The sequence below is a fragment of the Hypanus sabinus genome, chromosome X1, assembly GCF_030144855.1.
Source record: "Hypanus sabinus isolate sHypSab1 chromosome X1, sHypSab1.hap1, whole genome shotgun sequence".
NCBI lineage: Eukaryota > Metazoa > Chordata > Chondrichthyes > Myliobatiformes > Dasyatidae > Hypanus > Hypanus sabinus.
This window is the reverse complement of record NC_082738.1, coordinates 18,955,482-18,982,827: the sequence shown is the minus strand read 5'-3', so window position 1 is coordinate 18,982,827 and position 27,346 is coordinate 18,955,482. Positions and strand designations below refer to the sequence as shown.

At 42.8% G+C, this 27,346-nt stretch overlaps 2 protein-coding genes across 5 annotated transcripts; one reads left to right on the top strand and one right to left on the bottom strand.

The window, feature by feature from the left end:
* Window positions 1–4,715: 4,715 nt before the first annotated feature.
* LOC132384660 (keratin, type II cytoskeletal 8-like) lies at window positions 4,716–23,472 on the bottom strand. Of its 2 annotated transcripts, XM_059955988.1 has the most exons (9): window positions 23,079–23,472; window positions 22,259–22,467; window positions 12,779–12,839; window positions 11,830–11,925; window positions 10,817–10,981; window positions 9,844–9,969; window positions 9,021–9,241; window positions 6,331–6,374; window positions 4,716–5,013 (listed from the first exon to the last, which is right to left on the bottom strand). In XM_059955988.1, the coding sequence occupies exons 1-9, from the start codon at window positions 23,331–23,333 to the stop codon at window positions 4,868–4,870; spliced, it is 1,323 nt and encodes a 440-aa protein (XP_059811971.1). In that variant the 5' UTR covers window positions 23,334–23,472; the 3' UTR covers window positions 4,716–4,867. The 2 variants fall into 2 exon arrangements, with proteins under 2 accessions (XP_059811971.1, XP_059811972.1); XM_059955989.1 differs by lacking the exon at window positions 6,331–6,374.
* A 123-nt stretch (window positions 23,473–23,595) lies between these two features.
* On the top strand, window positions 23,596–26,603 carry LOC132384661 (keratin, type I cytoskeletal 18-like). Of its 3 annotated transcripts, none has more exons than XM_059955991.1 (8): window positions 23,596–24,078; window positions 24,469–24,551; window positions 24,672–24,828; window positions 25,239–25,403; window positions 25,492–25,617; window positions 25,768–25,988; window positions 26,132–26,154; window positions 26,404–26,603. In XM_059955991.1, the coding sequence occupies exons 1-8, from the start codon at window positions 23,665–23,667 to the stop codon at window positions 26,490–26,492; spliced, it is 1,278 nt and encodes a 425-aa protein (XP_059811974.1). In that variant the 5' UTR covers window positions 23,596–23,664; the 3' UTR covers window positions 26,493–26,603. The 3 variants fall into 3 exon arrangements, with proteins under 3 accessions (XP_059811974.1, XP_059811973.1, XP_059811975.1); XM_059955990.1 differs by having other exon boundaries at window positions 26,401–26,603; XM_059955992.1 differs by having other exon boundaries at window positions 26,284–26,603.
* The last annotated feature ends 743 nt before the right edge of the window (window positions 26,604–27,346 follow it).

Here is a 27,346-nt window from a genome sequence, read left to right as displayed (position 1 = left end):
ATGGAATGGTACATAAAAGAGGCTCTTGCCATAGGATTCATTCAGCCCTCCACCTCACCAGCAGATGCAGGCTTCTTCATCATACAGAACAGGATGGGAGCCTACGGCAATGCATTGATTATGGAGGACTGAATCGCATAATGGCCAAGAATTGTTATTCCCTTCCTCTCATGAACACTGCCTTCAAGATTCTCCAAGGATGAGAATATTCTTGAAGCTACACTTGAGGAGTACAGTACATACAATCTTGTCCACATAAAGAAGGGTGCTGAGTGGAAGACTGCATTCAACACACCGACAGGGCAATATGAGTACCCAAAGGTCATGCCCTTTGGCCTTGCCAACATGCCAGCAGTTTTCTAGGCCTTCATAAATGACGTGCTCCGGGATAGTCTCCGTAAGTGTGCCTTTGTCTACTTGGATGACAGCCTAATTTTGTCTAAGTCTATGGAAGAGCACATCACTCACATCAGAGATATCTTAAAGAGGCTTGTAGGTCATGGACTTTATGTCAAGCTGGAGAAATCTGAAATTTCCATAACCACAGTTTCATTTTTGGGTTTTATCATCTCTAATGGCAACCTTAAGATGGACCCTACCAAGACACAGGCAGTCAGAGATTGGCCACAACCATCCAGTGTGAAACAGGTCTAACGATTCCTGGGATTTGCTAATTTTTACAGAAAGTTCATCAGGAACTTCAGCTCAGCGGCGGCTCCACTGACAGTACTAATTACGAGATCCACGGGCCCCTTTGTTTGGGCTACTAAAGTTGAAGCTGTGTTTGCAGAACTCAAACAGCAATTTATGACAACTCCTGTCTTGATCTCACCAACCCTAGACCTTCCTTTCATCGTGGAGGTGGACACCTCAGACATTGGAGTGGGTGCAGTGTTGTCTCCGTGGACAACTTTGGACAATAAACTGCGTTCTTCTCCAGGTGGCTATCCCTGGCAGAGGTGAACTATGACATCAGAAACAGAGAGCTGCTCACGGTCAAGTAGGCATTGGAGGAATGGCATCATTGGTTTGAGTGGACCAAGAACTCTTCTATTGTAAGGACAGCCTACAAAAGCCTGGCTTATATTCAGGAGGCCAAAAGACTGAATTCCAGGCAGGCCAGGTAGTCTCTTTTCTTTAACAGTTCAATTTGTTCTGACCTATCGACTAAGGGTCAATGAATCAAAACCCAGATGTCTCTTCAGTTAGGTGAACCTGAAAGAGAGGAGCAGCTTAGCACCATTTTGCCCCAAGCCAAGGTGATAGCGCTCGTTCCTTGGAGAATCAATGCATCTCTTCCCAAGCCCCAGGCACAAGTGGAGGTGAGTGGTAGGTCATGTTTAACCAATCTATTAGAGTTTTTCGAGGAGGTTACCAGGAAAGTGGATGAAGGGAAGGCAGTGGATGTTGTCTACATGGACTTCAGTAATGTCTTTGACAAAGTCCCACATGGGAGGCTAGTTAGGAAGATTCAGTCACTAGGTATACATGGTGAGGTAGTAAATTGGATTAGACATTGGCTCAATGGGAGAAGCCAGAGAGTGGTAGTGGAGGATTGCTTCTCTGAGTGGAGGCCTGTGACTAGTGGTGTGCCACAGGGATCAGTGCTGGGTCCATTGTTATTTGTCATCTATATCAATGATCTGGATGATAATGTGGTAAATTGGATCGGTAAATTTGCTGATGATACAAAGATTGGAGGTGTAACGGATAGTAAGGAAGGTTTTCAAAGCTTGCAGAGGGATTTGGATCAGCTGAAAAAATGGGCTGAAAAATGGCAGATGGAGTTTAAAGCAGACAAGTGTGAGGTATTGCACTTTGGAAGGACAAACTAAGGTAGAACCTACAAAGTAAATTGCAGGACACTGAGGAGTGCAGTAGAACAGAGGGATCTGGGAATACAGATGCATAATTCCCTAAAAGTGCCATCACAGGTCGATAGGGTCATAAAGAGAGCTTTTGGCACATTGGCCTTTATAAATCAAAGTATTGAGTATAAGAGTTGGAATGTTATGGTGAGGTTGTATAAGACATTGGTGAGGCCGAGTTTGGAGTGTTGTGTGCAGTTTTGGTCACCTAATTACAGGAAGGATATTAATAAGGTTGAGAGAGTGCAGAGAAGGTTTACAAGGATGTTGCTGGGACTTGAGAAACTGAGTTACAGAGAAAGGTTGAATAGGTTAGGATTTTATTCCCTGGAGCGTAGAAGAATGAGGGGAGATTTGATAGAGGTATATAAAATTATGATAGGTATAGATAGAGTGAATCCAAGCAGGATTTTTCCACAGAGGCTAGGGGAGAGAAAAAACAGGCCTCCAGACAGAGAGGCAATCATCTACAACCACTCTCTGACTTCATCTGTGAAGCCAACGTCTAAACCAATTACAGGAATTCCAGTTGCCAAGCTAATGAACCTTCTTGACCAACCTCTCATGCAGGACCTTGTCAAAGGCCTTGCTAAAGTCCATGTAGACAACATCCACTGACTTGCCTTCATCAACTTTCCTGGTAATGTCCACAAAAGAACTCTATAAAGATTGGTAGACACAACTGACTATGCACAGAGACATGACTATCCCTGATCAGTCCTTGTCTATCCAAATACTCATATATCCTGTCCCTTAACTTTCAATAACCTTCCCACTACTGGCTCACCAGCCTATAATTTCCTGGCTTATTTTTAGAGCCTTTCTTAAACTACGGAACAACATTTGCTATCAACCGATCCTCTGGCACCTCACCCATGGCTCAGGATGTTTTAAATATCTCTACTAGGGCCCTCGCAATTTCTGCACTAGCATCCCAGAGGGTCCGAGGGAACACCTCGTCAGGCCCTGGATTCATTCTGATTTGCCTCAAATGAACAAACATCTTCTTCTTTATAATCTGTATAGGGTCCATGACCTCACTGCTGCAGACTCTGTGACTGTCTCCTGAGTAAATACAGATGGGAAAAAAAACAATTTAAGATCTCCCCCATCGCTTTTGCTCCAGACATAGATTACTATTCTGATCTTCTTGAGGACCAATTTTGTCCCTTGCTATCCTTTTGCTTTTAATATATCTGTAGAGGCAACTAAATGCCTTCTTTTAACCCTCCTGATTTCCTTTGTAAATATTCTCTTGCCTATACCTGCTTTGCCCCTCCTTCATTTTCTTAACCAGGGTTGAATATCTCTTGAAAACCAAGTTCCCTAAACCTGTTATCTTTGCCTTTTATTCTGACAGGAGCATGCAAACTGCATCCTCAATTTCATTTTTGAAGTCCTCCCACTCACCAAATACACCTTTGCCAGAAAACAACTTGCCCCCACCACACTTGCCAGATTTGTACCACGATCAGATTCTTGATTGTAGTGTAACAATGGTTGAGAGTATTGGGACTGCAGTTGATAATTGAGCAGATTCCTTCAAGCAAGCATGACTGAAGTCCCCAGCAATGATGTGAAAGGCATCGGGGTAGGCAGTTTTTTGTTCGAATCATGGCACTCTACATTGCCAAAGCAGATGTTAAGCAAGCATGCATAATGTAAACTGCGATCAGGATAAAACACCCATCTCCTCCCAAATGTTGCTTTTCAGTTAATTGGCCACTAAATTACCCCTGCTGCAGATTAATTTGGGAGAGTTGATGGCCATGTATGGGAAAATCTGTGCGATCACTTGAATCTTCTACAATGCTCTCTTAAGGGGTTGTCAATTGGTGGGTCCTTAGGTGCTTATCTCATGACTAGGGGCTTCTAGACCTCTCAATCCTGCCCCCTTCAATACTCATCACCACAGGACTTAATCCTGGATGTTAGTGTGCATCCCTAATGGAGAACACCTGCACACGACTAACATGGGAAGGCTGATACATGGGCATAGGCAGTCACCACATAGTCTTTAACAGATCAGGGTTAGTGTCCAGTGGCTGGAATGCAAGATAACTGGGGGCCCTTTGCTACTGTTGCAATACATCAACTTTGTGTGCCAGGTCCACCATTGAGGTCTTGGTTGGATCACTTGACCTTATTGCCATGGGTGACCCTACCAGGAGCAAAGTGCCAGATGACTACACTCCACACGGCATCACTGAGGATCTCTGGAACTCAATCCTTGAAGACAATCGGTTACAAGGATATAAATCACTGAACAGTGATTGTCTGACTTCTCTTCCCACAATCAGGGTCAAATTGTTAACCAAGCAAACAATTCAAATCTTTGTATCAAATGCAGTGTCATCACATTGTACCATCTGTTAAAAGTACATGAATCCTTTTCCCATCCTATTAAACGTGTCCTTCTATTCCCTTCATATATTTATCCAATTCCCCCTTTATTTCTCTCAACTGCAGCTTCGAGTGAGCCTCCACATTCCAAGCACTCTTTGAATAAAGTTTCTTTAGAATTTCCTTTATGTACCCTGATCTAATTTCCTACACAGAAATAGTTTGTCTATATACATCCTATCATTCCCATTTTATCATGTTCAAAAGAACTTCATCCTATTTGACCTTTTGCTAAATGATTTTCCCCAATCTTTGGTTGCATCTTCTCCAGAACCAGGGTGTGTGGATCACCCAGCAAAAACAAAATTTCTTTCAGGGAATTTATAAAAACACTCACTGAAGGACAAGTTTCCTCATATCATTCCACCCTATCCCGCACCCCATGACAGCAAGATGGTTAACCTCTGATGAAAATTAATTGTAAAATAACCAAGGACACATATGCATTGCATTATCAAGCTTTATTTCATTTTTATTCCCAGGAGTGAGAAAAATTCCTTAACAAATCCTTATCGCAACTCATTGAGACCTTGAAATACAGGACATTAAAAATTACTGAAAAGACCAGACACAGCTTTTAATAAAACACAAGTACTTCATCTTCTTTGAACAACAGATGACTCAGAGAGTGTCTTCCCATCCTTGGTCTCAATTGTCTTGACAATGAGAGATCTGCTTATTCCACTTGTTTCCAGGCCACCATGGACTGAGGTCTCAAAATGCATTGCTGGATGCGAATAGCCTATTAAACAGAGACAAATGAATCACAAGGAAATAATTAGTAAGGATTATATTGGAAAGCACATCTACCAACTTACTATCTAAATATTAAGCAGTACCCATGGCCAACAATAAAGACCAATAGGCTGCTGAGATCAGCTACTATCCCAGCAAGGGAACCTGCCCTGCCTTTGTGCAAAGTAGATGGATTGGTCAAGACTGTGCCATTCTACTTGAAGTCAGGAACATTAGACCAATCATTTACTCAAAGTTCACACAAGAGTGTAACAGATAAAGAGGGATTTCTGATTTTACAATCCTAATGAGGGCAGATGTACAAATAAAGAGGGAAAAAATATTCTAACAACAGGGTTAGTTCAATTCCATAATAGGACTCTTGTCCTCTTGTAGGGCCGTGGGGACATTTTCTGCTAGATTAATATTTGTCACTGCATTCAGATCTCACCAGGTCTCAGTCCCACCACCGAATCTAATCTTCTCCATTCCTACTATCCACCAAGATCTCTGCACTCTCCCAGGTTTTACAGCCTCCTTTATTTCAACTACTCCATCATTATCAACTGCATCCTATTCATTCTTGGACTGGCCCTACTAAACACTTGAGCAGTTCAAGGTGCTAATTTGCCACTGTTTTCTCAAGGGCAACTTGAGCTGGCAATAAATGCATGCCTTGCAAGTGATGCTCAGTGCTGTTAATGAGAAGTATCTAACCAACTCTCCACCTCTCACTCCTCTAATGTTTCTTTTTTCCCAAAAAAAAAAATCACCTCTTTAAACAGGTTTTGTTTAACCTCCTAATTAATTCAAACTACATCTGATCAGATCCTGACTTTCTAAGTAAGGCAGCATTCTCTAAACAAGGAAATAAGATTCAAACTATCGGGGGGGGGGGGGGGGGGGGGGAGAAAAGGCAACATAACCCTTCCCATGAATATTCACTCTGCGCACCTTGTCCCAGGACTAGTTTCAAAGAGACCATGGGACCCTCGAGGAGCAAGCAACTAAAATATCCTGTTTTACCCAAGATTAGTTTTTAAAGCAACACATACAAAATGCTGGAGGAATTCATCAAGTAGGGGGGGGGGGGGGAGAGAGAAAATAAACCTTCAATGTTTCAGACAAAAATCCTTCATCAAAACTGAATGAAGAGTCCTGATAAATGCTCTTGGCCCAAAATGTCAACTGTTTATTCCTCTCATTAGATGCTGCCTGACTGAGTTCCTCCAGCATTTTGTATATTGCTCAAGATTTCCAGCAGTTCAGAATTTCTTATTTAAGATTTGATTTATTAAAAAAGACATTAGAGCACTTTTCTTACTTTTTACCGATTGGTGCAAAGTTACGTTCACTGGCTTTGACAATCTGTAATCAAAGACAAAGTAACTGTTATTTGAAAGAAAGCACACTGGCAAATAAAGTAGTAAGTGGAACCCATAGTTTGTGTAGTACTTATTTGTACTTAAAATTGCTTCATCTTGGCTGGGAGCACTCATCTAGCATCCAGTAACACTGCTGGATGTCCAGTGAAAATGCACATGGAATAGTACAGCACCTTTGGCCCATGTTGCTGTGCTGACCTTTTAAACTACTCCAAGAACCTTCCCCTCCCACATAGACCTCTGTATAATTCATGTGCCTATCCAAGTTTCTTAAGTGGACCTAATGTATTGCATTTACCACCAACCCTGGCAGGGCACTCTTTTTTTAAAAAAAAGACAGAAAACCTACCTCTGACACCTTGACCCCCTCCCTATACTCTCCCCCAATCACCTTAAAATTATGACCCTTGTATTAGCCATTTATGCCTCTTGTTCATCTCTGTCAAGTCACCTCTCATCTTCCTTCACTCAACCCATTCTCAAAAGACACTCTCCAATTCAAGCAGCATCCTGGCAAAACTCCTCTGCACTCCAAAGCTTCCACATCCTTCCTACAAGGTGAATATGACTGAACATAACACTCTAAACGTGGCAAAACATGTTTCATAGAATTATTACCTCATGGCTCTTGAACTCGATCTCCTGACTAATGCACGCCTTCTTAACCGCCTGCTCAACTTGTGCAGCAACCTTGAGACCTATGGACATGGATCTCAAGGTCTGTTTATTCACACTGCTAAGAAACCTTCAAAAAGTGCACCAATTCACAGATTTCCAGGTTGAACTTCATCTGCTACTTCTCAGCCCAGCTTTGCAGCCTATCAATGTGCTGCTGTAACCCTCAACAGCTTTCTACATCATCCACAATACCACCAACCTTCATATCATCTGCAAACTTAGTAACTCACCATTCTACTTCCTCATCCAAGTCTTTTATAAAAATTACAAAGAGCAGGGGGTCCTAGAACAAATCCCTGTGAAATACCACTGGTGAGACACAACCTGCCCCTCACAAAGCCATGCTGACTATCCCTAATAAGACAGCTTTGCTAAATATTTAGATCTTGTCCCCAAGAATCTCTCCAGTAGTTTGCCCACCACTGACACAAGACTCACTGGTTTATAATTCCCAGGATTATCCTTATTGTATTTACTTTCCTTAAGGTACTTCTCCTGCAAAGATGCAGAAATAAGCAAAGGTGGAGCAATCTCTTCCTTCACTTTCCATAGTAACCTGGGTTGTATCCCAATCAGGCCTCGGAGACTTGCCGATCCTAATGCTTTTCAAATAGTCACAAAGGCAAACCCTGACACCTACCAAGTGAAGTAATGGGAGAAGCTCTGGAGGAGATAACTGTTCTCACTTTCCCACAACTCAGCCTGGCAAGCCCTTTCCTACTACTGATTTCCTATTACTTCTCAACCAATTTAAATTTGTAGCCCTGGTTCTGTCTTAGTGACTAGGGTAACTTTTATTTGATGAGGTAATGACCAAACTGAAAATATATTTCAAATGACATTTACACCATTGTAGCTAAACATTAACAAAATTAGTGGATCAATGTTACTTTGTTCCAAGGGCTAGTTAGCATAGAGAGTTTTAATATACTTTTCAGGAACAGGATTGTCAAAGAATTACATTTTTGCTTGTCACTAAGCACTTTACCAGGGTTCTGTCCAATATAGGAGACAGAGTTTGAAACCTATCTTTTTGGAAACCTTGAGCAGAAACTCTGCTGAAGCTTCAAGTAATCCACAAGTATCATCATTGAGAGCAGATGTTCATTTAGAATTTGGTCCCTTTGTTTCCCCTTGGAATCAATTCAGTCTCATGCAGAGCTATAGATTAAATACCATAGCACAACTGGTTAACAGACCAGTGCATCTGCTAGTGTTGGGAGCAAAGGGCCCCCCCACCCCAGTCCATAAACAGAGTTCATTGCAACACACATAAAATGCTGGACAGTCTCAAATCAAGCAGCATCTACAGAAGTGAATAAGCATTCAACTTTAATAAACACTGCGCTTAGATTACAGGATAAACATGAGAAAGTCTGCTGATGCTGGAAATCCAGAGCAACACAAAATTCTGGGAGGAACTCAGCAGACCAGGCAGCATATAAGGAAATATAGGTAGTCGATGCTTCAGGCCGAGTGTAGACTTCATTTACAACACTTGTGCAGCATTTTAAACACACACATGTCTTTCAGCAGGAGTTGAGAAGAACAGCCCAGAATAATCAAAGCCTTTGATTAAGATCATGTCCACTTGGAGCTCAAAGCAATGCAATATGGGCCAGAGGCTGGTCCCTTTGCCGAGAATGCCCAAGTAACAGTGAAGATCCAGTCCAACATGTCTGCTGCACCAGTGACCAATTCCAGGAAGATGATATAGATCAGCCTCCGCTCATTACCTTCTCAGAAAACAGCCCACAAGTGGAACACATTTGCAGGTCACTAACTGCATTTCACCTCAGGTAGTCATCAAACTAGCACCCGAGTTGAGGAAAAACCTTAATGCACATCTATCTTTCATTGCACCTGTGCAAACATACAATCGCGCACATGGCAAACTTAACTTTCAGAATCACTCAGTGCAACTTAACCTAATTAATGTTACTCTACAAACCTGCTCTCTTCTCCTTCAAGTAGTTTCTTGTAAGTGGCAATTTCAATGTCAAGGGCAAGCTTGGTATTCATCAGCTCCTGGTACTCGCGCACTTGGCGGATCATTTCTTGTTTGTTCTTTTCAATGGCTTTCTGAAGCTCAGCAATGCGGTTCTTAGCATCGGCAATGGCCCTTTTTCCACGGTCTTCTGCCTCAGAAATTGCAGCCTCTAGCGCATCTTTCTGTAACACAAAGCACACTGATATTAGTCAGAGCACAGAGTATAAAAGTTGAGACATCACGTTACTGCTGTTGGTGACAGTGCACTTGGAATATTGAGTGCCGCTCTGGTTAGCTAGCTATAGGAAGAATGGCATCAAGTTGGTAAAGGCACAGAAAGGATTCACAAGGATATTGCCAGGACTGGAAGTCTGAGTTACAAGGAGAACTTGGACTGGATAGGCTCAGACTGCTTTCCCTGGAGCAAATGAGGCAGAGTGGTGATCATGAGGGCTATAGACAAAGTAAATAGTCACTGTCCTTTCCACTCACTCCTACAGTAAAGACTAAAACTAGAGACAATAGGTTTAAAGTGAGGCAAAAGATTTAAAGGTCACACACACGTGGATGTATGGAATGAGCTAACGGGGGAAAGTGATGAGAATGGATACAATTACATTAAAGGACGCTTGGACAGGTCAGGAATATGGAAGGCATTTTGGCAGCACAGATGAGTTCGGTGGAAGGACCCGTTTCTGTGACTAAGTTGAGTAGGTCATATGTCCGCCCTCCATAACAGTAGAAAGTTAAGTCAGTCCAGAGGGGGAAAGAAAAATGCTCTTACTTGTTGCTTCAAAGACTGGATTTCAGAATTTAGTCTTCCATTTTGTCTTTGCATTTCTGTGATCTCGGTCTTCACAACACGGAGCTCATCTGCACATTTTCCAGAATTCTTCTTCATATCGTTGAACTAAAACAGAAACATTGTTAATGCAAAGCTTATTATCATTCTTCAAACAGCCTGAAATTCATCAGAACCACTAAAGCAAATGGTACTGCAGCTACTGCCAAACATTGATGCGAGACACAGAGACCTTTGAACTGGAAAAGAGTTTCAATTCAAATGCCTCTTAGGGGGACATCAGTCCTACACCACACTACTTTGTGTTTCCAGAAAATAAAACATTGGGGGGGGGGGGGGTGGAATTTGCCTTTGAGGATAGGGGAAAGATGCACAGCTAGCAGTTGATCTAATTTCAACCATTTTTTGAAAGATTGCCTAATGTACACACAGGAAAGTGTTGATCATTCAGTTTTACAATATACAGGGAGAAACTTAGCACACAAGGGCACATAGCAAGGCAAAATAACAGATGCTAGTTGCTAGGATTTGCCATGCATTTTCCTAAAGAGAGGTAGAAGCAGACTCAAATAACTTTCAGGAGGGAATTGGATAAATCTGTTTCAAGTGGAAACTGTAGGAATAGGGAGAGAAAGCCAGGAAGGGGATCAGCGACAGTTATGTCAAAAGAAAAGCAGAAGCCTAATGAACCTAATGTCCTGTGAGATTTGAAGAGAAATTGCAGCTGAAATTGTACTGCACTTTTATTAGCAAGAAGCACAATTCTATTGTCAGAAACCACCTCTCCGAAACCAAGCTTGTTCTGGAATTGAGTATTTATATTTGTGGGATGCTAAGTTTAGGGGTTCCTCATTGTTAATTGCAGCTTCCTAGAAGATCATTCAGGCTCACTGGTCACAGGACTTCACCAGAAGTATTTAAACTGATGGCTCATTGACAATAAGAGAGCTCTTACCTTTATCTCAATTGTAGATATGTTTTCTTGGCGCATTTTGTTCACCATTCCTTCATACTGAGCCCGGACATCATTGATGATACTGCCAATGTCCAGGTCACGACCGGTGTCAACTTCCACAGTGACAGCAGTGTTCTTGATCTGTGATTGCAACTCATGGATTTCCTGGGTGGCAAAACTGAGGTTTAGCTTATCTGAACAACATCCATGCCCTGTGTAGCAGTTACAGCCATTGCTCAAACCGAAACAAATGAGTACATTATATTTATATTGTACACCATGTCAGAATTATGTCAACAAGATTAACTGGTAAACATTGCTTTAAAGGTCACTTAGAACAGCAGGATCCATTTCCTGCTGCATGTATTCAGATGACAGATGGAAACTGTTCATACCCATTGAATAGGTTAGATAATGTAACAATGGAAGCATCTAGAGATTCCTGCCATTTGCAGTAGCTCATCAAACCCAATTTGATGAATGTAGGTAGCTGAAATCCATAATGGGTATGGCCATCAGTAATGGTCTAGCACTTTATAAGCATATGAGGATTCTTAACGCAAGTCTAAACATGCAAGTTACTAGATCTCACACTACATTTAATTTCAGTATGGGTCAAGATCTTGGACAAGAGGTCAGAGACTCCAAATTACAGCCAGGTCCTTCAGTAATGAAGTTAGGAGTTTGACAGGAATTCCTAGGTGAATTTCTTCCTTTAGAGTGTTGTGAATCATTGAAGTATTCACCATTGAGAGGCTGATTTATTAGATATTCAGAGTGAGATGAATAGACCATTGGATACAGTGTTAATGAGGAATGCAAAAAGATCAGGTTGAGCAAGCAAGAGCAGTAGGAGCAGGTAATTCAGCTCCTATGCTGTATGCTCCAATGAGAGATCAAAACCATACTTAGCTCTTATACTTCCCTAATCCAACTCCAGGACCTTTTTTCAGTAAAAACAGAGGTCTTCACAACTGTCTAGGTCTTCCCTTTACATGCAATCTGGTCATTACCTCATCAAATATTGCCTTCAGGAAGTTGATTTCATCAGTCAGGTTCTCGAGCTTTGCTTCCAACTCCACCTTGTTGAGATAGCTTTCATCAACATCCTACAAGGGAAAAACAAGAGACCAGCATAAAATACATGCATGGCACAAAACAGATTGAGGTTGGAAATGGACTGAATGGTTTCAACACCAAAAGATTACTTTTAATCCCTCCAGCCATTTTTTTCCCTGCAGGCCAGTTTCCTGATCACCAGTCACTTGACACATTGTTTTTTAAAAAAGAGCAATGGTAGGCATCTGGAATGGGCTTCCAGGGGCAGTGCTGGGAGTAAACAGAGGGGCTTAAGAGGCTGTTAGGTGGACACATGAATGTGAAGTGAATGGAAAGGTATGGATCATATGCAGGCAGAAGTGATTGGCGTAATTTGGCAGCGTGTTTGGTACAGATATTGTGGGCCGAAAAGCCTTTTCCTGTGCTATGTAGCTTGGCAAAGTGGCCAGATTAAAAAAAAAAGTGGATTTTCAATCCTGGTATAGCAAAACGAGCACCCACTGAACAAGCTTGTACTTACAGCAGTACTTGAGCAGCCTGGGGCTGGGTTGCTTTAAAGCTAGCAGCTTGTCAATGAAGTGTCAGCAGGATATTCAATGTCTATAGTGGGCCAAACTAATGCTCTTTGCTAAGCAGCAAGCTTGACTTAGAATGCGAATCCCACCTCTGAATGCATTAGAATCCCTGCTGGAGCTACAATGACATCTACCAATGCCAAGAACCCCTACAACAGGTTCCATGTTATTGTATTCCAAGCTAACAAGCACACACCAATCCTTTTTTCCCTGAAATTTCTCCCTCACAGGCAAATTGGTGCTGAGCAGCCTGGTTAAGATCAACCAGGCATTTCCTTACCACTTCACTAGCAGAAATGAGTGGGGCTCAATTTTAGCATGAACATACCTTCTTGATCATGACAAATTCATTTTCTTTTTCTGTGCGCATGTTAATTTCATCTTCATACCTGCAAAGCAACATAATTGCCACAATTAACAATTCCAGGTAAAAAAACTGAATGTAGACTTGTCTACAAACTGATCACCCATAGAGCATTTCTCAATAAAACCATGCTAGAGTCATTTTTAAACACATCTTACATACTATATCTTTCAGTAAAATTGTATACTTCCGGTATTAAATTAATTTACAATGAATATTAAATACTTAAATTTACAAACTGTTCTTACTCCTGATCTTTTACACCCAGCCTGTTCAACAGATGCAGAAGCCAGAAGCTTTGAATATTGACTGGCCAGAGAGGCACAATAGATATATTCTCCATTCAACACTAACACATGAACACCAGGGCTCCAAGTCCCATTCCTTCTTTATGTGAATTAGCTTTGCACTGATAGAGGCTCATAATGATAGAGGGTCATTATGCCCAGGACAAGGGAGAGGGGTTTAAAGTGCCATTGATCTTTATGCTGTTTACAATCCTCCAAACTCCACTGAAAGTTGAAAGTCGTAGACAAACTGAAACTCCATTGTTTAAATGACCAGCCAGTACTCACTGTCTAAATACACATATCTTGGCAAGGTCAGTACAACAGTTTCCCTTTGTAAGGGAAGCATCATAGAGGTGGAAAGGGCAACCGTATCTGTTCCTGTGTGATTACACAGGAATTGATAACAGAGGAAATAGAAGATAGGCCATTTCCAGCTACTCACACTTGCTCCACCATTCAACAAGACTAGAAGTCAGAAGATAAAGTGGTATCATCATCAGGCTCAACTGAGATATACAATTGTGTGTCATCTGCATAACCGTGGACATCAGTTGGTGTTCTCCAATGAGGTCTCCCAAGGGGAGCACGTAGAAAAAGATTAGGGGACTTAGACACCAAGCTACTCTCAGCAACACACACTAAATGCTGGAGGAACTCAGAAGGCCAGGAAGCATCTGTGGAAAAGAATAGACAGTCAACATTTCAGGCTGGGACCCTTATTCAGAACTGGAGAGAAAAAGAGATTAGAAGTCAGAGTAAAAAGGTGGAGAGGGGGGGAAGGGGAGGAAGAAATACAAGCTAGTAGGTGATAGGTGAAACAAGGAGGGTTGAAGTATAGAGCTGCAAAGTAGATTGGTGAAAGGGATGAGGGCTGGAAAAGGGGGAAATCTGATAGGAGGGGGCAGAAGGCCATGGAAGAAAGGGAAGGCGGAACAGCACCAGAGGTAGGCAAGATGATATGGTGAGAAAAGGAAATGGGAATGATTGGCGGAGGGGGCCATTAGCAGAAGCTTGAGAATTCGATGTTCATGCCATCAGGTTGGAGGCTACCCAGATGGAATACAAGGTGTTGTTTCTCCAACCTGAGTGTGGCCTCATTGCAGCAAGAGTCCATGGACTGACATGTCAGAATGGGAATGGGAAGTGGAATTATAATGGGTGGCCACTGGGAGATCCCACTTTTTCTGGCAGACAGAGCATAGGTGCTCAGGGAAGTGGTCTCCCAATCAATGTCAGGTCTCAACGGTATACAGGAAGCCTCACTGGGAGCACCAGACAGTATATGACCCCAGCAGACTCACAGGAGAAGTGTCACCTCACCTGGAAAAATGCTTGGTAGTCATGAATGGTGGTGAGGGAGGAGGTGTAGGGGCAGGTGTAGCACTTGTTCCACTTACAAATGCCAGGAGGGAAATCAGTGGGGAGGGATGAATGGACGAAGGAGATGTCCTCCTTCAAAGAAAGGAGCTTCCCTACCATCAACGCTGCCCTCAACCGCATCTTTCATTTCACACACGTCTGCCCTCACCCCATCCTCCCACCACTCCACCTGGGACAGGTTTCCTCTTGTCCTCGCCTACCACCCCACCAGCCTCAGCACACAATTCTCTACAAGTTCTGCCATCTATAACAGGATCTCACTACCAAGCACATTGTTCTCTCCACCCCCCCCCCCACGCAACTCCCTTGTCCATTCGCCCCTCCCCACTGATTTCCCTCCCAGCACTTATCCCTGCAAGCAGAACAAGTGCTACACCTGCCCCTGCACCTCCTCCCTCACTACCATTCAGGGCAGGGCGACACTTCACCTGAGAGTCTGTGGGGGGATCATCTATTGTATCTGGTGCTCCTGGTGTAGCCTCCTGTATTTCAGCGAGACCCGACGTAGATTAGGAGAATGCTTCACCGAGCACCTACACTCAGCCCACCAGAAAATAAAAACATGGGAATCTCCCGGTGGCCACCCATTTTAATTCCAATTCCCTTTCTGATATGTCTATCCATGGCCTCCACTACTGCCGTGATGAGGCCACACTCAGGTTGGAGGGACAACACCTTGTATTCTATCTGGGGAGCCTCCAACCTGATGGCATGAACATCAAATTCTCAAGCTTCTGGTAATGCCACCCCCCCGCCCTATCATTCCCATTTCCCCCTCTCACCTTTTCTTACCTGCCCATTGCCTCCTTCTGATGCTCCTCCCTCTTCTTATCGCCTTCTGTCCTCTCCTGTCAGATTCCTCCTTCCTCCAGCCCTGCATCCCTTTCACCAATTGACTTCCCAGCTCTTTACTTCACCCCCTCCCAGTTTCACCCATCACCTGCTAGCTTGTAATTCTTCCTCCCCTCCCCCCAAACTTCTTACTCACACTTCTCAGCATTTTTCTCCAGTTCTGATGAAGGGTCTCAGCCTGAATCATTGTCTTTACTCTTTTCCATAGATGCTGTCTGGCCTGCTGAGTTCCTCCAGCATTTTGTGTGTTGCTTGAATTTCCAGCATCTGCAGAGTCTCTTGTTTTGTGACCAAGGTACTCTCTCCAAGATATATAAACCATACCAATTAAGGGCACTACCAGAGAGGCCACAGTTCTCAAGGTGATCTAGGAGAATGCTGTGATCAATTGGGTCACAGGCAGCACTTAGATCTAGAAAAATTAGAACGGAGATTCTGTCGGCATTAGTGCTGAGCCCAAGGTCTGTGACGATTTTTAGTAAGGGCCATTTCCGTGCTGTGGTTTGCTCTAAACCCTGACTGAAACTTTTCTAGAACATGCCATCATTCAGAAAGTTGAGTTGGTTGAAAGTGACTTTCCGAAGAATCTTGCCCAGGAAGGGAAGATTTAATATAGGCCTGTAGTTAGCTAGTACCTCACTATCAGATTTGGCTTTTAAAGTAGGGATTTGAAAGTCACAATTTAAGGCATCTGGAAAAACTCCAGTTTCAAGGGATGAGTTAATAATTTTCCTAACAGAATTGAAAACACTATTAATAGTGTTATTAATAAAATATTTGGTCGGGACAGGACCAAAATAGCAAGTAGACAGCTTACTCTTTGTTACAATCTTATTGAACTCCGAATCAGAAATAATTGGCAACCATATCAAAATTTACATCTTTTTTTGGCTGTAGAAATTATCAATATCTGTAGCTACCCGGTCCCTATGGAAGTAATTTTGTTAATAAAATTATTACAAATTCTCACATTTTGCGGCAGATGCTTGACAGAGGACAGCATAGGTTGGGGCAGGGTTCAACAGTTAGTTTATAGTTGAGAATAATATTGTTAAATTGCCTCTTTTCTCAAATAATCTTGGAAAAATTGGCTCTTCTTGCAGAATATTTCAGTGGACTTCTAGTCCAGTTTTCCTCCATTTTCTCTCAGCTACTCTGCATGATCTCAAGTTTGTGGACAGAATTGTTTAACCATGTTGACATTTTACTAAGCAATTTCTTTTTTAACCCTAAGTGGAGCCACTGTGTTTATTATAGTGTCTTGGGACCCTGGAGTGTGTTTTAGAAATGGTCGCCCGCTAGAAAGTTGCTCAATTCAAGATGCAATTCAGGATACCAGCCTTGCCAGTCACATTCACAGCACAAAAACAAACTAAAAATAAAAAAAAGCAGAGGGACACAGCTGCCCATGAAGGCCATGCCCAAAATGGTACCATCTAGAGGACCAAGACAGCATTATGACCAATTAACATTTGCAAGTTTCTAGTTTCCATATACAGTCCAAATACAATTGACATCAACCCCCATTAAAGTAGCAAAGCAAACCTATCGATGTGCTTGCCACCAGAGGAAATGAAAGCACCACATCTGGTATTAACAGTTAACATTGGCTGCAGATATACAAATAAATGCCCCACTTGGCACTTGAGCACAGTGTCCCCATCCAGAAGGAATTCATATTGGGCAAACTGTTAATGGGACTGTGGCAGTTTACCTCGAGGGTAGGGACAGCCAGAGTTTCCCAGCTTATTACCATACAACAGCTCCTGTTGTAGAGAGCAAGAGAGCACCCACAGAAAGGGCAGGGACAGGATCGAACAACACCGATGTCCCTGCCCAGTCAGTCAATACTCACAGGCAAGATACATGTATGAAGAATGCCACTTGGACAAGGAAGCAGAGCTAAAAGCTGCACTCCCAGTTATGAGTTACTGCTTTCAAGGGTAGAAAGGGACAGGGACACATTAGTGGTGAAAGGTCAGCAGGAAATACAAAGTACTTCATGCCTTCAAGTATGTTTGCAAGACAGAAAAAAAACACAACTTCCATTTATATAATGCTTAGCATAGCAAAAACACTACTGTAAAAGCAGCAATACTCCAATAAAAATTGGCCTTCATTAGTTGGGGGTGGTGTTGAGTTCTAGAGCTGTGAGGTAATGGTGCAAATCTTAAATACCCTGGTGAGACCACACCTGGAATATTGTGATCCGTTCTGATTGCCTCATTATAGGAAGAATGTGGAAGCTTTAGAGGGTGCAGAGATTTACCAGATTGTTGCCTGAACTAGAAGACATGTCTTTGAGGATAGGTTGAGCAAGCTAGGGCTTTCCTCACTGGAACAAAGGATGATAAGAGGTGATTTAATACAAGACAAGAGACATTTTCTCAGGGAGGAAATGGCTAATATGAGGGATCATAATTAAGATGATTGAAAGAAAGTATAGGGGAAGGATGTCAGGTAAGTTTAAAAAAAATTTTTTAAATGGTAAATGCGTGGAATATCCTTCCAGGGATACTGGTAGAGTCAGATACATTAGGGGCATTTAAAAAACTCTTAGATAGGCACATGGATAATAGAAAAATGGATGTCTGTTTAGGAAAGTTAGATTGATCTTAGTGTAGGTTAAAAGGTGTGCATAATGTTATTGAAGGGACTGGACTGTGCTGTATTGTTCTAGTCTTAAAAATGCTAGAGGCCAAAAAGGCTTTAATGACCAAAGGCTTATTTAAAGATAAAGGGGGTGGGGGTGGAATTAGTTTAAAGAATCTCAGAGTTTATTATCTAGACAGCTGGAGACAGAATCCAACAGTCAAGTTATTAAATTGGATGGAAATAGAAGAGCACAAAGATGTTGGAAAGTTGTCAGCTTGGGGGCAGTACATTCCCATAGCACCTAGTGTTATGCTTTACATCGGCAGGAATCACCAACTGGGATTCAACTCCCTCCACGATCTGCAAGCAGTTTGTACATTCTCCCCATGAGCTCATGTGTTAACTCAGTTTCCTCCCACGTTCCAAAGATGCACGGGTTAGGGTTAGCAAGTTGTGGGTATGCTATGCTGTCGTTGGCAGCATGGTGACAATTGTGGGCTGCCCCAGCACAGCCTTGGGCCATGGTGATTATTGACACACAAGACATTTCACTGCACAATTCGATGTACATACGCCAAATAAAACTAATCTGTCTGAGAGCGGTTACAGAGATAGGAGAGTAAACGGAGGAATATGCAAACAGATGAGCATTTTAAAAAATTATCAATCAAAGAATCTTATTTTAACCTTCCTCTTGGGCTTGATAGGTAAAGGGAAATAAAACAATCAGGCAGTAATCAAACAAGCAATTGATTCGAATGATTCATTGACTTACTGTGTGGATAGGTCCTTCTATTAACAAAAGTGAAGCAAGCAAAGCTCTGTCACATGCTGCAACTACAGCCCAGTGGCCAGTTGCTGCCCTGTGCCTCTCTATGTGACCAGCATCCCATGAGAACTCAAGTTACACCCTCACTGGTATCTATGACATGATATTCTGGTACACAGGTTTTAGAAGAGTTCAACACAAAAGTTAACTCAATTGTTTGCCGAGATTAGGGTTGGTTGTATTTTAATTTACTCTTCCTAGGCTACACAGAATAATTCAAGTCAACATCCTGATGGAGACAGCAATGCTTGTTGGCTTGGACGAGTTGGGCTGAGGGGCTTGTTTCCATGCCATACAACTTACGAACATGGCAACCTCATGGCTTGCATACGCCAGATCAATGTATTTAAACTCTCAAGAGGATTAAACTTGGGCAGTTAACAAAATATTTGATTATGCAAATTATATGCTTGCTTTTCCTCTGCATGCCAGCAGTGATTTTTTTTTAAATTGCGTCTTCAGACAGCAGTAGCATAAATTACATGGTTGCAAAGTTATTTCAGATTTAAAATAGAACATAAAGGTATCAACCAGCCCAGACTTGTATCTAACTGTACAAAGATTAAACAATGCAAGCTACTGACATGAAACTTCACCTGCAGTATGTTTATAGTTACAAGACTAACTTGTCCCATGCTAACTTCTTCACACTGCTTCTCCCATTGTCTTGCACACCTTTTAGCCTTCAATCACATCCCAAAAAAAATTATTGCCAGCTGTGAAACAGACTGAGTTGAGGAAGGAATGTTGAATTTACATTGCCAGTTGTGGCCAGATTACTATACCGCTCACCTGTTCATTATATTAATCCAAAACAAACAGGATTTATCAATCAATAAATACAAGGTGCAGGCAAGGAGGATTGGCTAGGTTATTCCAATCCCTTCCTCAAGTACACTTTTCAAATCTTTAAAATACTATCCTTTAGGTGGCTATAGTAATAGCCATTATATTAATTGCAATAGCAATTCATAATTATTTGTATGTCTTTGCACTGTACCAAGGCAACAAAGCAACAATTTCATGACATACAGTACAAGTTATTGATAATAAACCCAATTTATTTATTGGGATACAGCGTGGAATAGGCCCTTCGAGTCACACCACCCAGCAATCCCCTGATTTAACCCTAGCCTAATCACCGGACAATTTAGTGACCAATTAATCTACCAACCAGCAAGTCTTTGGACTGTGGGAGGAAACTGGAACACCCAGAGGAAGCCCATGCAGTCATGGGAGGGTGGGGGGAGGAAACAAATTCCTTACAGAAATGGCAGGAATTGAACCACCCACTCTGACTGTGCCCAAGAGAGATACTGGCTCCTGCTTATTACCCCCATCTCTTCTGACTCAGAATAATGGGTACACCCTGCTGGATGGCTACCATCATAAAGGAGTCACACCCTCTCCACTCATCATGGCTGACTCACGCAGCGTTCAAAACTTTACCACTCGAGGTGGCAGGGCATCGCCTAGCCAAGGTCTGGTTCCATTCGCAGCCCATGCACAGTGAGTGGAAACACAGGCAGGGATAAAAATCAGATTAGGGCAAAGGCAAACTTGTTTTGCACTCTGCCATACTTCAAACTTCCACTGAGCTCAACAGGAAATAAAATGGATGCAGAGGAAACGTGGGATGTGCCCTTTTCTGCTACCATGCAATTTACTTCCACACCAATCAGAAAGGTTAAATACCATATAGCAGGGAGTCTCAGATGCACAAATGGCAGAAAATGCCATTTAAACAGAGCCTGCTCCTTCCGGCTTTGGTTACATTTGCTTTCTGATTATTTTCTACCAGAACTCCTCAAATCATGCACATTGCATTGTAGAAGTTAAAATATGTTGCTGCCATTTCTTTGAATTTCTAAATTATTCCCCTTCCCTGTATTTCTGAAATAATATTTTGTTCAAATAAAATAGACAATTATACGTTCCAATGCAAAGAACACTACTGAGGTCTGGGATCCTTGCTCTGGCAACTATTTGGAAACCACCTCAAACAAAGGAAGCAGCCACTCCCCAGCGGGTCAGTGACGTCTGGTTGCCAAGGTACAGTCACGGCAGTGAGCTCAGTGTGATAACCCTGCCCAGCCCCACTACTCATTAGCTGATGAAGGCAGTACTGTCATTGAGCAAACAGTGGACCTTAAACCATGGAACAGGGCCATTCAACTCAGCATGCCTTTAACTGAACTAGCCAATTCACTATCTGCACCTCCCTTTTCATCTGGTGCCTGCACCTTCTTTGGAAGCACAACAGATTGCAAAAGCTGGAATCCCAAGCAACACAATCTACCCGAGGTGGCAGATGCTGCGTGATCTGCCGAGATCCTCCAACAGTTCATTTGTTGCTCCTGTACTTCCTTTTTCATCTAGATGCAATTCAACTTCTTAATAATAGCAATAACAATTTTTTTAAAAAAATCACTTTCATGCAATGAATTCCTAATTGTAACAACTCACTGCTGGGGCAAAAATTTCTCAACTTCCCCCCTCCTCCACCCTTCCTGGCCCTTTTACCAGAAATAATGCAGCTGAATTCTGGGTTTGATCTGACACACAAGACCTCTTGAGCTGCAAAAGAAATCAATTATGCATCTAAAGCCATCCACAGATCACCTTACAGAATGCCTCAGTGCTCAATTTAATTACCCGTTTCATTTTACCTGCAAGGTAACAGAGCAATCAAAGCAATCAAGTGTGAAGGACACCAAGTTGTACTGTCTGACTCATCCCACCATACCACTCACCTCAACACAAATGTCCCTGCTTGTGTAACGCAGGAATTTACTTACTTCTTGAGATACAGCGCAGAACAGGCCATTCCAGCCCTTTAAGCTATGCTGTTCCGCAATCGCCCCCCAATTTAATCTTAGCCTAATGACGGGACAATTTACAAAGACCAATTAACCTACCAACGGGTACATCTTTGGATTGCGAAAGGAAATCAGAGCTCCTGGGGGGAAACCCACATGGTCACAGGGAGGCCATACAAAATCCCGGGTTGCCTGTGTTATAAAGCTACCAGTGGGCGGACTAGAGCTGGTTAATAGCTTAGTGAGCCTTACAATGAAGGGCATTCCCATGATGCCGTTTCCAGTGAAATCTTTACCCAGGATAGAAATATCAAACACTAGAGAATATACTTCCAAGATTGAGGGAGGGTAGGTGTAAAGGAAACGGGAGGGGAAAGTTTTTTTTAAAAAAATAACAGTAGTAAGCACCTAGAACGGATTTACCAGAGGTAAAAGCAGACAGTTTGGAAGAGTTTGAGAGGCGTTTAGATTGACGCGTGAAGGATAATGGATCATAAATTGACATTAAGACCGGCACTGTTCAATGCTGTTCTATATTTTAATACAGTGTTTTAATTTCTTTCGCTAGCTGAATTTCATATGGGGCCCAAACCAGCTCCTTAATTCCCGCGCTTTTCTAACAGCGATTAGCCGCAAAATGCTGAATTCCGGCACATTCCTGTCACTTTTGACCACATACTTTGTCTTGTAGTCTTCCACCAGGCCCTGCACGTTTTCTAGTTCGACTCCCAGGCGCATTTTCTCCTGGGCCAGGGCGTCGATCTGTTGCTTCAAATTGTTGGAGTAAGCCTGGTACAGGTTATCGATGTTGGAAGTGCGCACACCTTTCTCCTGCAGTAGCTGCCAGTGCATTTCCAGCTGTTTGTTGCGTAGTTCCAGTGCTCGCACCTAAAACACAAGCCGGTGCGTGGGTAAGAACCACAGGCGAACCCACTCCCTTTACCCAACATTCAGTCTAACGTGGAGATTCAAGCATGTACTCTGAAAGAATACAAAATCTGCGTCGCCACAAGGCACAAACCCGTTCATTTAAAAAGGCTTGCGAGAACAGTAGTTAAATACCAAACAACCCCAAACCTTTGTAAAGTAAAATGGCAAGTACAGTCTCGTGTAACGCTAAGATTTTTTTTCTAAATTCAGGGAATGAGACTTTTAAAATTGGGACTGGAATGTAAATAGATTAAAGACAAAACTATACTGGTTACAATTAATTAACCCTGAGAGGACGTCGTTTCCTCACATCGTCCCTTCCAAACCTAAACTGCGAAATACTGGGACGTAACGGCAGTTTGGGAAGGAGGTCACTTCGTATTGAAGAGTTATAGGCTTAAATTTGCTATCTAAAAAGTTTAGGAGGAATCGCATATAACTCGGAACTTTTAACTAGCCAAGTAATAACACTGCGCTTTTACACAATTACTACGAAGTTGTTCGTTACTACAATATACTTTTACAGTTTATAGGCAAGTTAGATATTACGCTTTCTGTTTTCTTTTTACCTTATCAATGAAGCTTGCGAACTGGTTGTTAAGTCCTTTGATTTGCTCTTTCTCATGGATGCGGAGTTCCTGGAAAGCTTGACCGTCCTCGAATTGAGGCACCTCCAGTGACAAGGGCCTGATAGTAGCCATCCGCTGCTGGGGTGCTGCAGCCAGTAACCCGGCGGAGCGGATCGAACTAGCCCGCTGCATCGCCGAGCTAGGTACGTAAGACTGGCTGCTAAACTTCCTTGTGAGCGAGTAGTTGCTGGACATGTTGGGACTCTTTACGTAGAAGCCTTCGCAGGAGAGGAAAAAAAATCTAAGTGAGTTATACTTTGATTATTCGTGACCAGTCTCGATCCGGTTTAAGTCCGCGTTTGCCCTGAAGGTACTGCGTTCCCGTTAGCTGGAACACGGTATATATTGAACCCCGGCTCCCTCATTGGTCAGGTATTGACTCAATGACAAATTTCCATTCGTTATTGGGTGCAGCCAATCAGCTAGTGCCGAATGGTATATAAAGTTATTGAACTTCCTTACAATCACTTGTTGAGCTTTGTCTTCGCTAGTCCTCAATCAGTTGTTTTGCTTCGCAAGTGCCAAGATGAGTAGTTCAATGAGATACTCTTCTATGTCCTCTTATGGTGGTCCCATGTACAGCCACACCGTGCGGAGGTCTGGAACTCCACAGTTCAGTGCTAGCAGCGTTAGTGGCTTCGGCTCCCGCTTATCGGTGAGCCGCGTCTCCTCCAGCTATAGCCGGCCTGCCTTCGGCGGTGCCGCCGGCATGGTCAGTTCTAACATGGGGGGGATTTCCAACATAGGGGGCATTTCCAACCAAAAGGAAACAATGCAAGGCCTGAACGACCGACTGGCCAACTACCTGGAAAAAGTACGCAACTTAGAAAGTGCCAACGCCAAGTTGGAGCACCAGATCAAGGAGCACATGGACAGCAGAGGAATGAGCACCTATGACCTGAGTGCTTACGAGAAACCGCTGAACGATCTTCGCCAACAGGTAATTGCTTTCAATCACTAAGGAGAGCGAGGAGGAGTAGAACTGGTCATCTGTAACTCGCATATTCGTTTATTGCTGTGACGGACACACGGGATATAAGTGCCATAAAAAATTAACTTTCTCAGCAACACAGTGCATTACAAACACGACGAATACAAGTTTGCAAGCTGCATAATTTGTAGGTGTGTAAAATAAAGAGCTATACTAGTGCAAGATTGAGAGAAAAAGAGAATGGGTCCGAGGTAATCTTCGATTTTAGAAGGGGCTGGGAGGGTTTGACAATTAGTTTCAAGATAGATTAACTCTGAGTGAATCAGCCGGTAATGCTAGACAGGGGTGGGGGAGGAGCCATTCAAGTCAATCTAACACGGTCCGCTTTAAATCCTCTAGGTCTTTGATATGACGGTGGAAAATGCTCGTTTGTTACTGCAGATCGACAATGCTCGGCTGGCCGCGGACGACTTCAGAGTGAAGTGAGTAACTCTTTCCCCCTCTCCCTATAGAAGGACGCGTTGCTTCAGTCCCTCGCTTTCTTTGGTGATTTCAGTGCAGAGCCGCGTTTAACGCGGGCCCTCTTCTCCCTTCCTCTCCAGGTGGGAGTCAGAGCTTAGTATCAGACAATCTGTGGAGAGCGACATTAACGGATTGCGCAAAGTCATCGACGACACCAACATTGGGCGCCTGCAGCTGGAGAGTGAGATCGAAGCTCTGAAGGAGGAGCTCGTTTATATCAGAAAGAACCACGAGGAGGTGAGTTCAGCACACCCTCGATGGTGTGAGGCTATGAATTGGGTTCTAGAGGGTCACTCGACCGATGGAGGGGGCATCGTACTCGAAGGAGAATGTGAAGTACCGTCGGAACATCAGCCACAAATGTATAAGGCATTTGAGGAAAATCGGAAAAAAAAGTTTTGGTGCACAATTAATTGTCTTGTAGGAATAATTTAAGATGTGCGTTGTCATTGGGTTTTTGTTTCGGGCTTCTGCAGGTTTTTTATTCAGCAAATTTCTTATGTTAACGGATAATCCGGAAAAGAACACTGCCCACACAATGGCAGGGCGTGTCCCTCTCTCTAGTTTACCAGTTATGTTCTGGCTCTTGGATATAAAGCAGCTTGGTAACAATGGCCTGGTAATGTGTGTTTGCTTTATTTCTGCAGGAAGTCAAAGCCCTCCACTCCCAGGTCAGTGAATCCAGTGTGCAGGTTGAAGTGGACTCTCCTCGAGGCCAGGATCTGACCAAGATGATTGCGGAGATCAGGGATCAATATGAGAAAGTTGCTCAGAAGAACAAAGATGATGCAGAAAATTGGTTCAAGACCCAGGTAAATAAAATGCTAATTCCAAATACCCCATGAAAATATTACCACTGGGCATAATTGTGGAAAATGCTGGTGTTGCTTCTAATTACAGATGGAGACCTATACAGTTGAAGTTCAACAAAATAATACTGCTCTTGATGGTGCAAAGGGCCAAGTGTCTGATCTCAGGCGCCAGATACAGTCTCTTGATGTGGAGCTGCAGAGCCTTCTGAGCATGGTAAGCCACCCTGACCTCTTGTATGCCAGTCACCTGATTACAAACAGCTCTAATTACATTTCTACACCATCCAAATTCAAACTCCACAATGCTAGATCCTAATAGAGTTCAAACTTGATAAAGCAATTTTGTTTTCATTATCAATTGCAGAAAAACTCCCTGGAAGGCACGCTTGGAGATACAGAACACAGGTATGAGATGGAACTGCAGCAATTAAATGGCCAGATTGCCATGAAGGAGTCTGAATTGATGCAACTGCATGACGAAATGCAGGCCCATGCCAATGAGTACAAAAAACTCCTGAACATCACGATGAAGTTGGAGGCTGAAATAGCAACGTACAGACGTCTGCTCGATGGAGAGGAGGTTGGGTAAGTTTACACAGGACTGGGGAAGGGATCCATTGTTACCTCAATGGTAAAACTTCCCCCATCCTAGCACTTCACCTTGACTCTATTTTAATTGTTGTTGGCAGACTGAATTATACTGACTATTGATTTCCTCCTTTTTGCAGTGGACTGGTTGAATCAACAAAAGGTAAGATCATTTGGTTGCTTTTTGGAAGTTGAGAATGGGATTGTGTGTGTGTGTGTGTCTCTCCTTGGGAGAAACTTTTTATCTCATCTGTCTGGTCACTTTATGGAATCTCCCCAATTTATGTTGCAGTGATCTGAATCGGTGAGATTCTGCTGAAGACATCAGTCAGCCCTGGACAAAAATCTATTGCCTGCTGAAATTCTCTCCTGTGATCATCTCTGCTCATTAGATTTTTCTCTGCATCAGCAGGTGCTTCATCCCAAATTATCAAGAAGACCACTCAGAAAATAGTTGATGGCAAGGTGGTGACAGAGAATGAGTCGGTCCTCGTCAAGTAATGACATGAAGTTACATCCACTTTCCATTGCCATGACACATCAGTTCAACCCCATGTAATCAATTGCCTTTATTGATAACTTGACTAAATAAAGATACAGTTTGACTTGCAATTTTGTATTGTCTTTTTTTAATAAAGGGCAAAAGGAAAACAACTGTGGCAAATACAAGCGGGGTTCCAGTAGTGTGTTTGAGTGGCAGAAATATTCAATCTTTAACAAAGCTAACCCACTTGCTCAGTTTTGATTCCCATCCCAATGGAATTCCACAGCATTGCAACAAGTCTGAGAGTTTTTACATCAATGTATGTTGTCCTGAATGTGTCTTGAGTAAATCTGGGGGGAGCTGATGGGGATAGGGATTGCTGTAGGATTAGTTTTGGTGGCCAGCAGGGACTCAGTAGGCTGAAGGGCCTGTGTATTGGTGTGGGACCTCTCAGTAGTCCACCCACCTCTGCCCCGGTGTCATATTTTGCTATTTATTGCTGTTCCCCACTGTCTACTTAAAGCCAAAAACCCATAGTCATTACCAGTTTACTAACACTTGCTTAATTAGAAAGTGGGCCTCACTGTTTTCATACCTCAATTTGAGGTTTTCCTCCTCACTAGACTCAACATTCGGTCGTGCCAAAACCAGTAAAATAGCCCAAGATACATGGCTGTTGAACACAGAACAACACAAGCCCTTTGGCCATGATGTTGTGCTAATCATTTAAACTTCAAGATCAATCTAACCCTTCTCGCATAATCCTGTTCTTGTTTCATCCATGTGGCTATCTAAGAATTTTTTAAATGGCCCTAATGTATCTGGCTTTATTGCCAGCAGTGTGTTCCACACTCCCATTATGTTTTAAATA

Excerpts from the sequence above, each read along its gene's own strand:
- LOC132384660 (XM_059955988.1), bottom strand. The coding sequence starts at position 23,333 with ATGTCCAGCAACTACTCGCTCACAAGGAAGTTTAGCAGCCAGTCTTAC. Across the intron at positions 12,840-22,258 it reads GTGGAAGACTACAAGACAAA|GTATGAAGATGAAATTAACA; the intron begins GTATGTGGTCAA and ends GTTGCTTTGCAG. Across the intron at positions 11,926-12,778 it reads AATTTGTCATGATCAAGAAG|GATGTTGATGAAAGCTATCT; the intron begins GTATGTTCATGC and ends TTTCCCTTGTAG.
- LOC132384661 (XM_059955990.1), top strand. The coding sequence starts at position 23,665 with ATGAGTAGTTCAATGAGATACTCTTCTATGTCCTCTTATGGTGGTCCC. Across the intron at positions 24,079-24,468 it reads TGAACGATCTTCGCCAACAG|GTCTTTGATATGACGGTGGA; the intron begins GTAATTGCTTTC and ends TAAATCCTCTAG. Across the intron at positions 25,989-26,131 it reads CTCGATGGAGAGGAGGTTGG|TGGACTGGTTGAATCAACAA; the intron begins GTAAGTTTACAC and ends TCCTTTTTGCAG.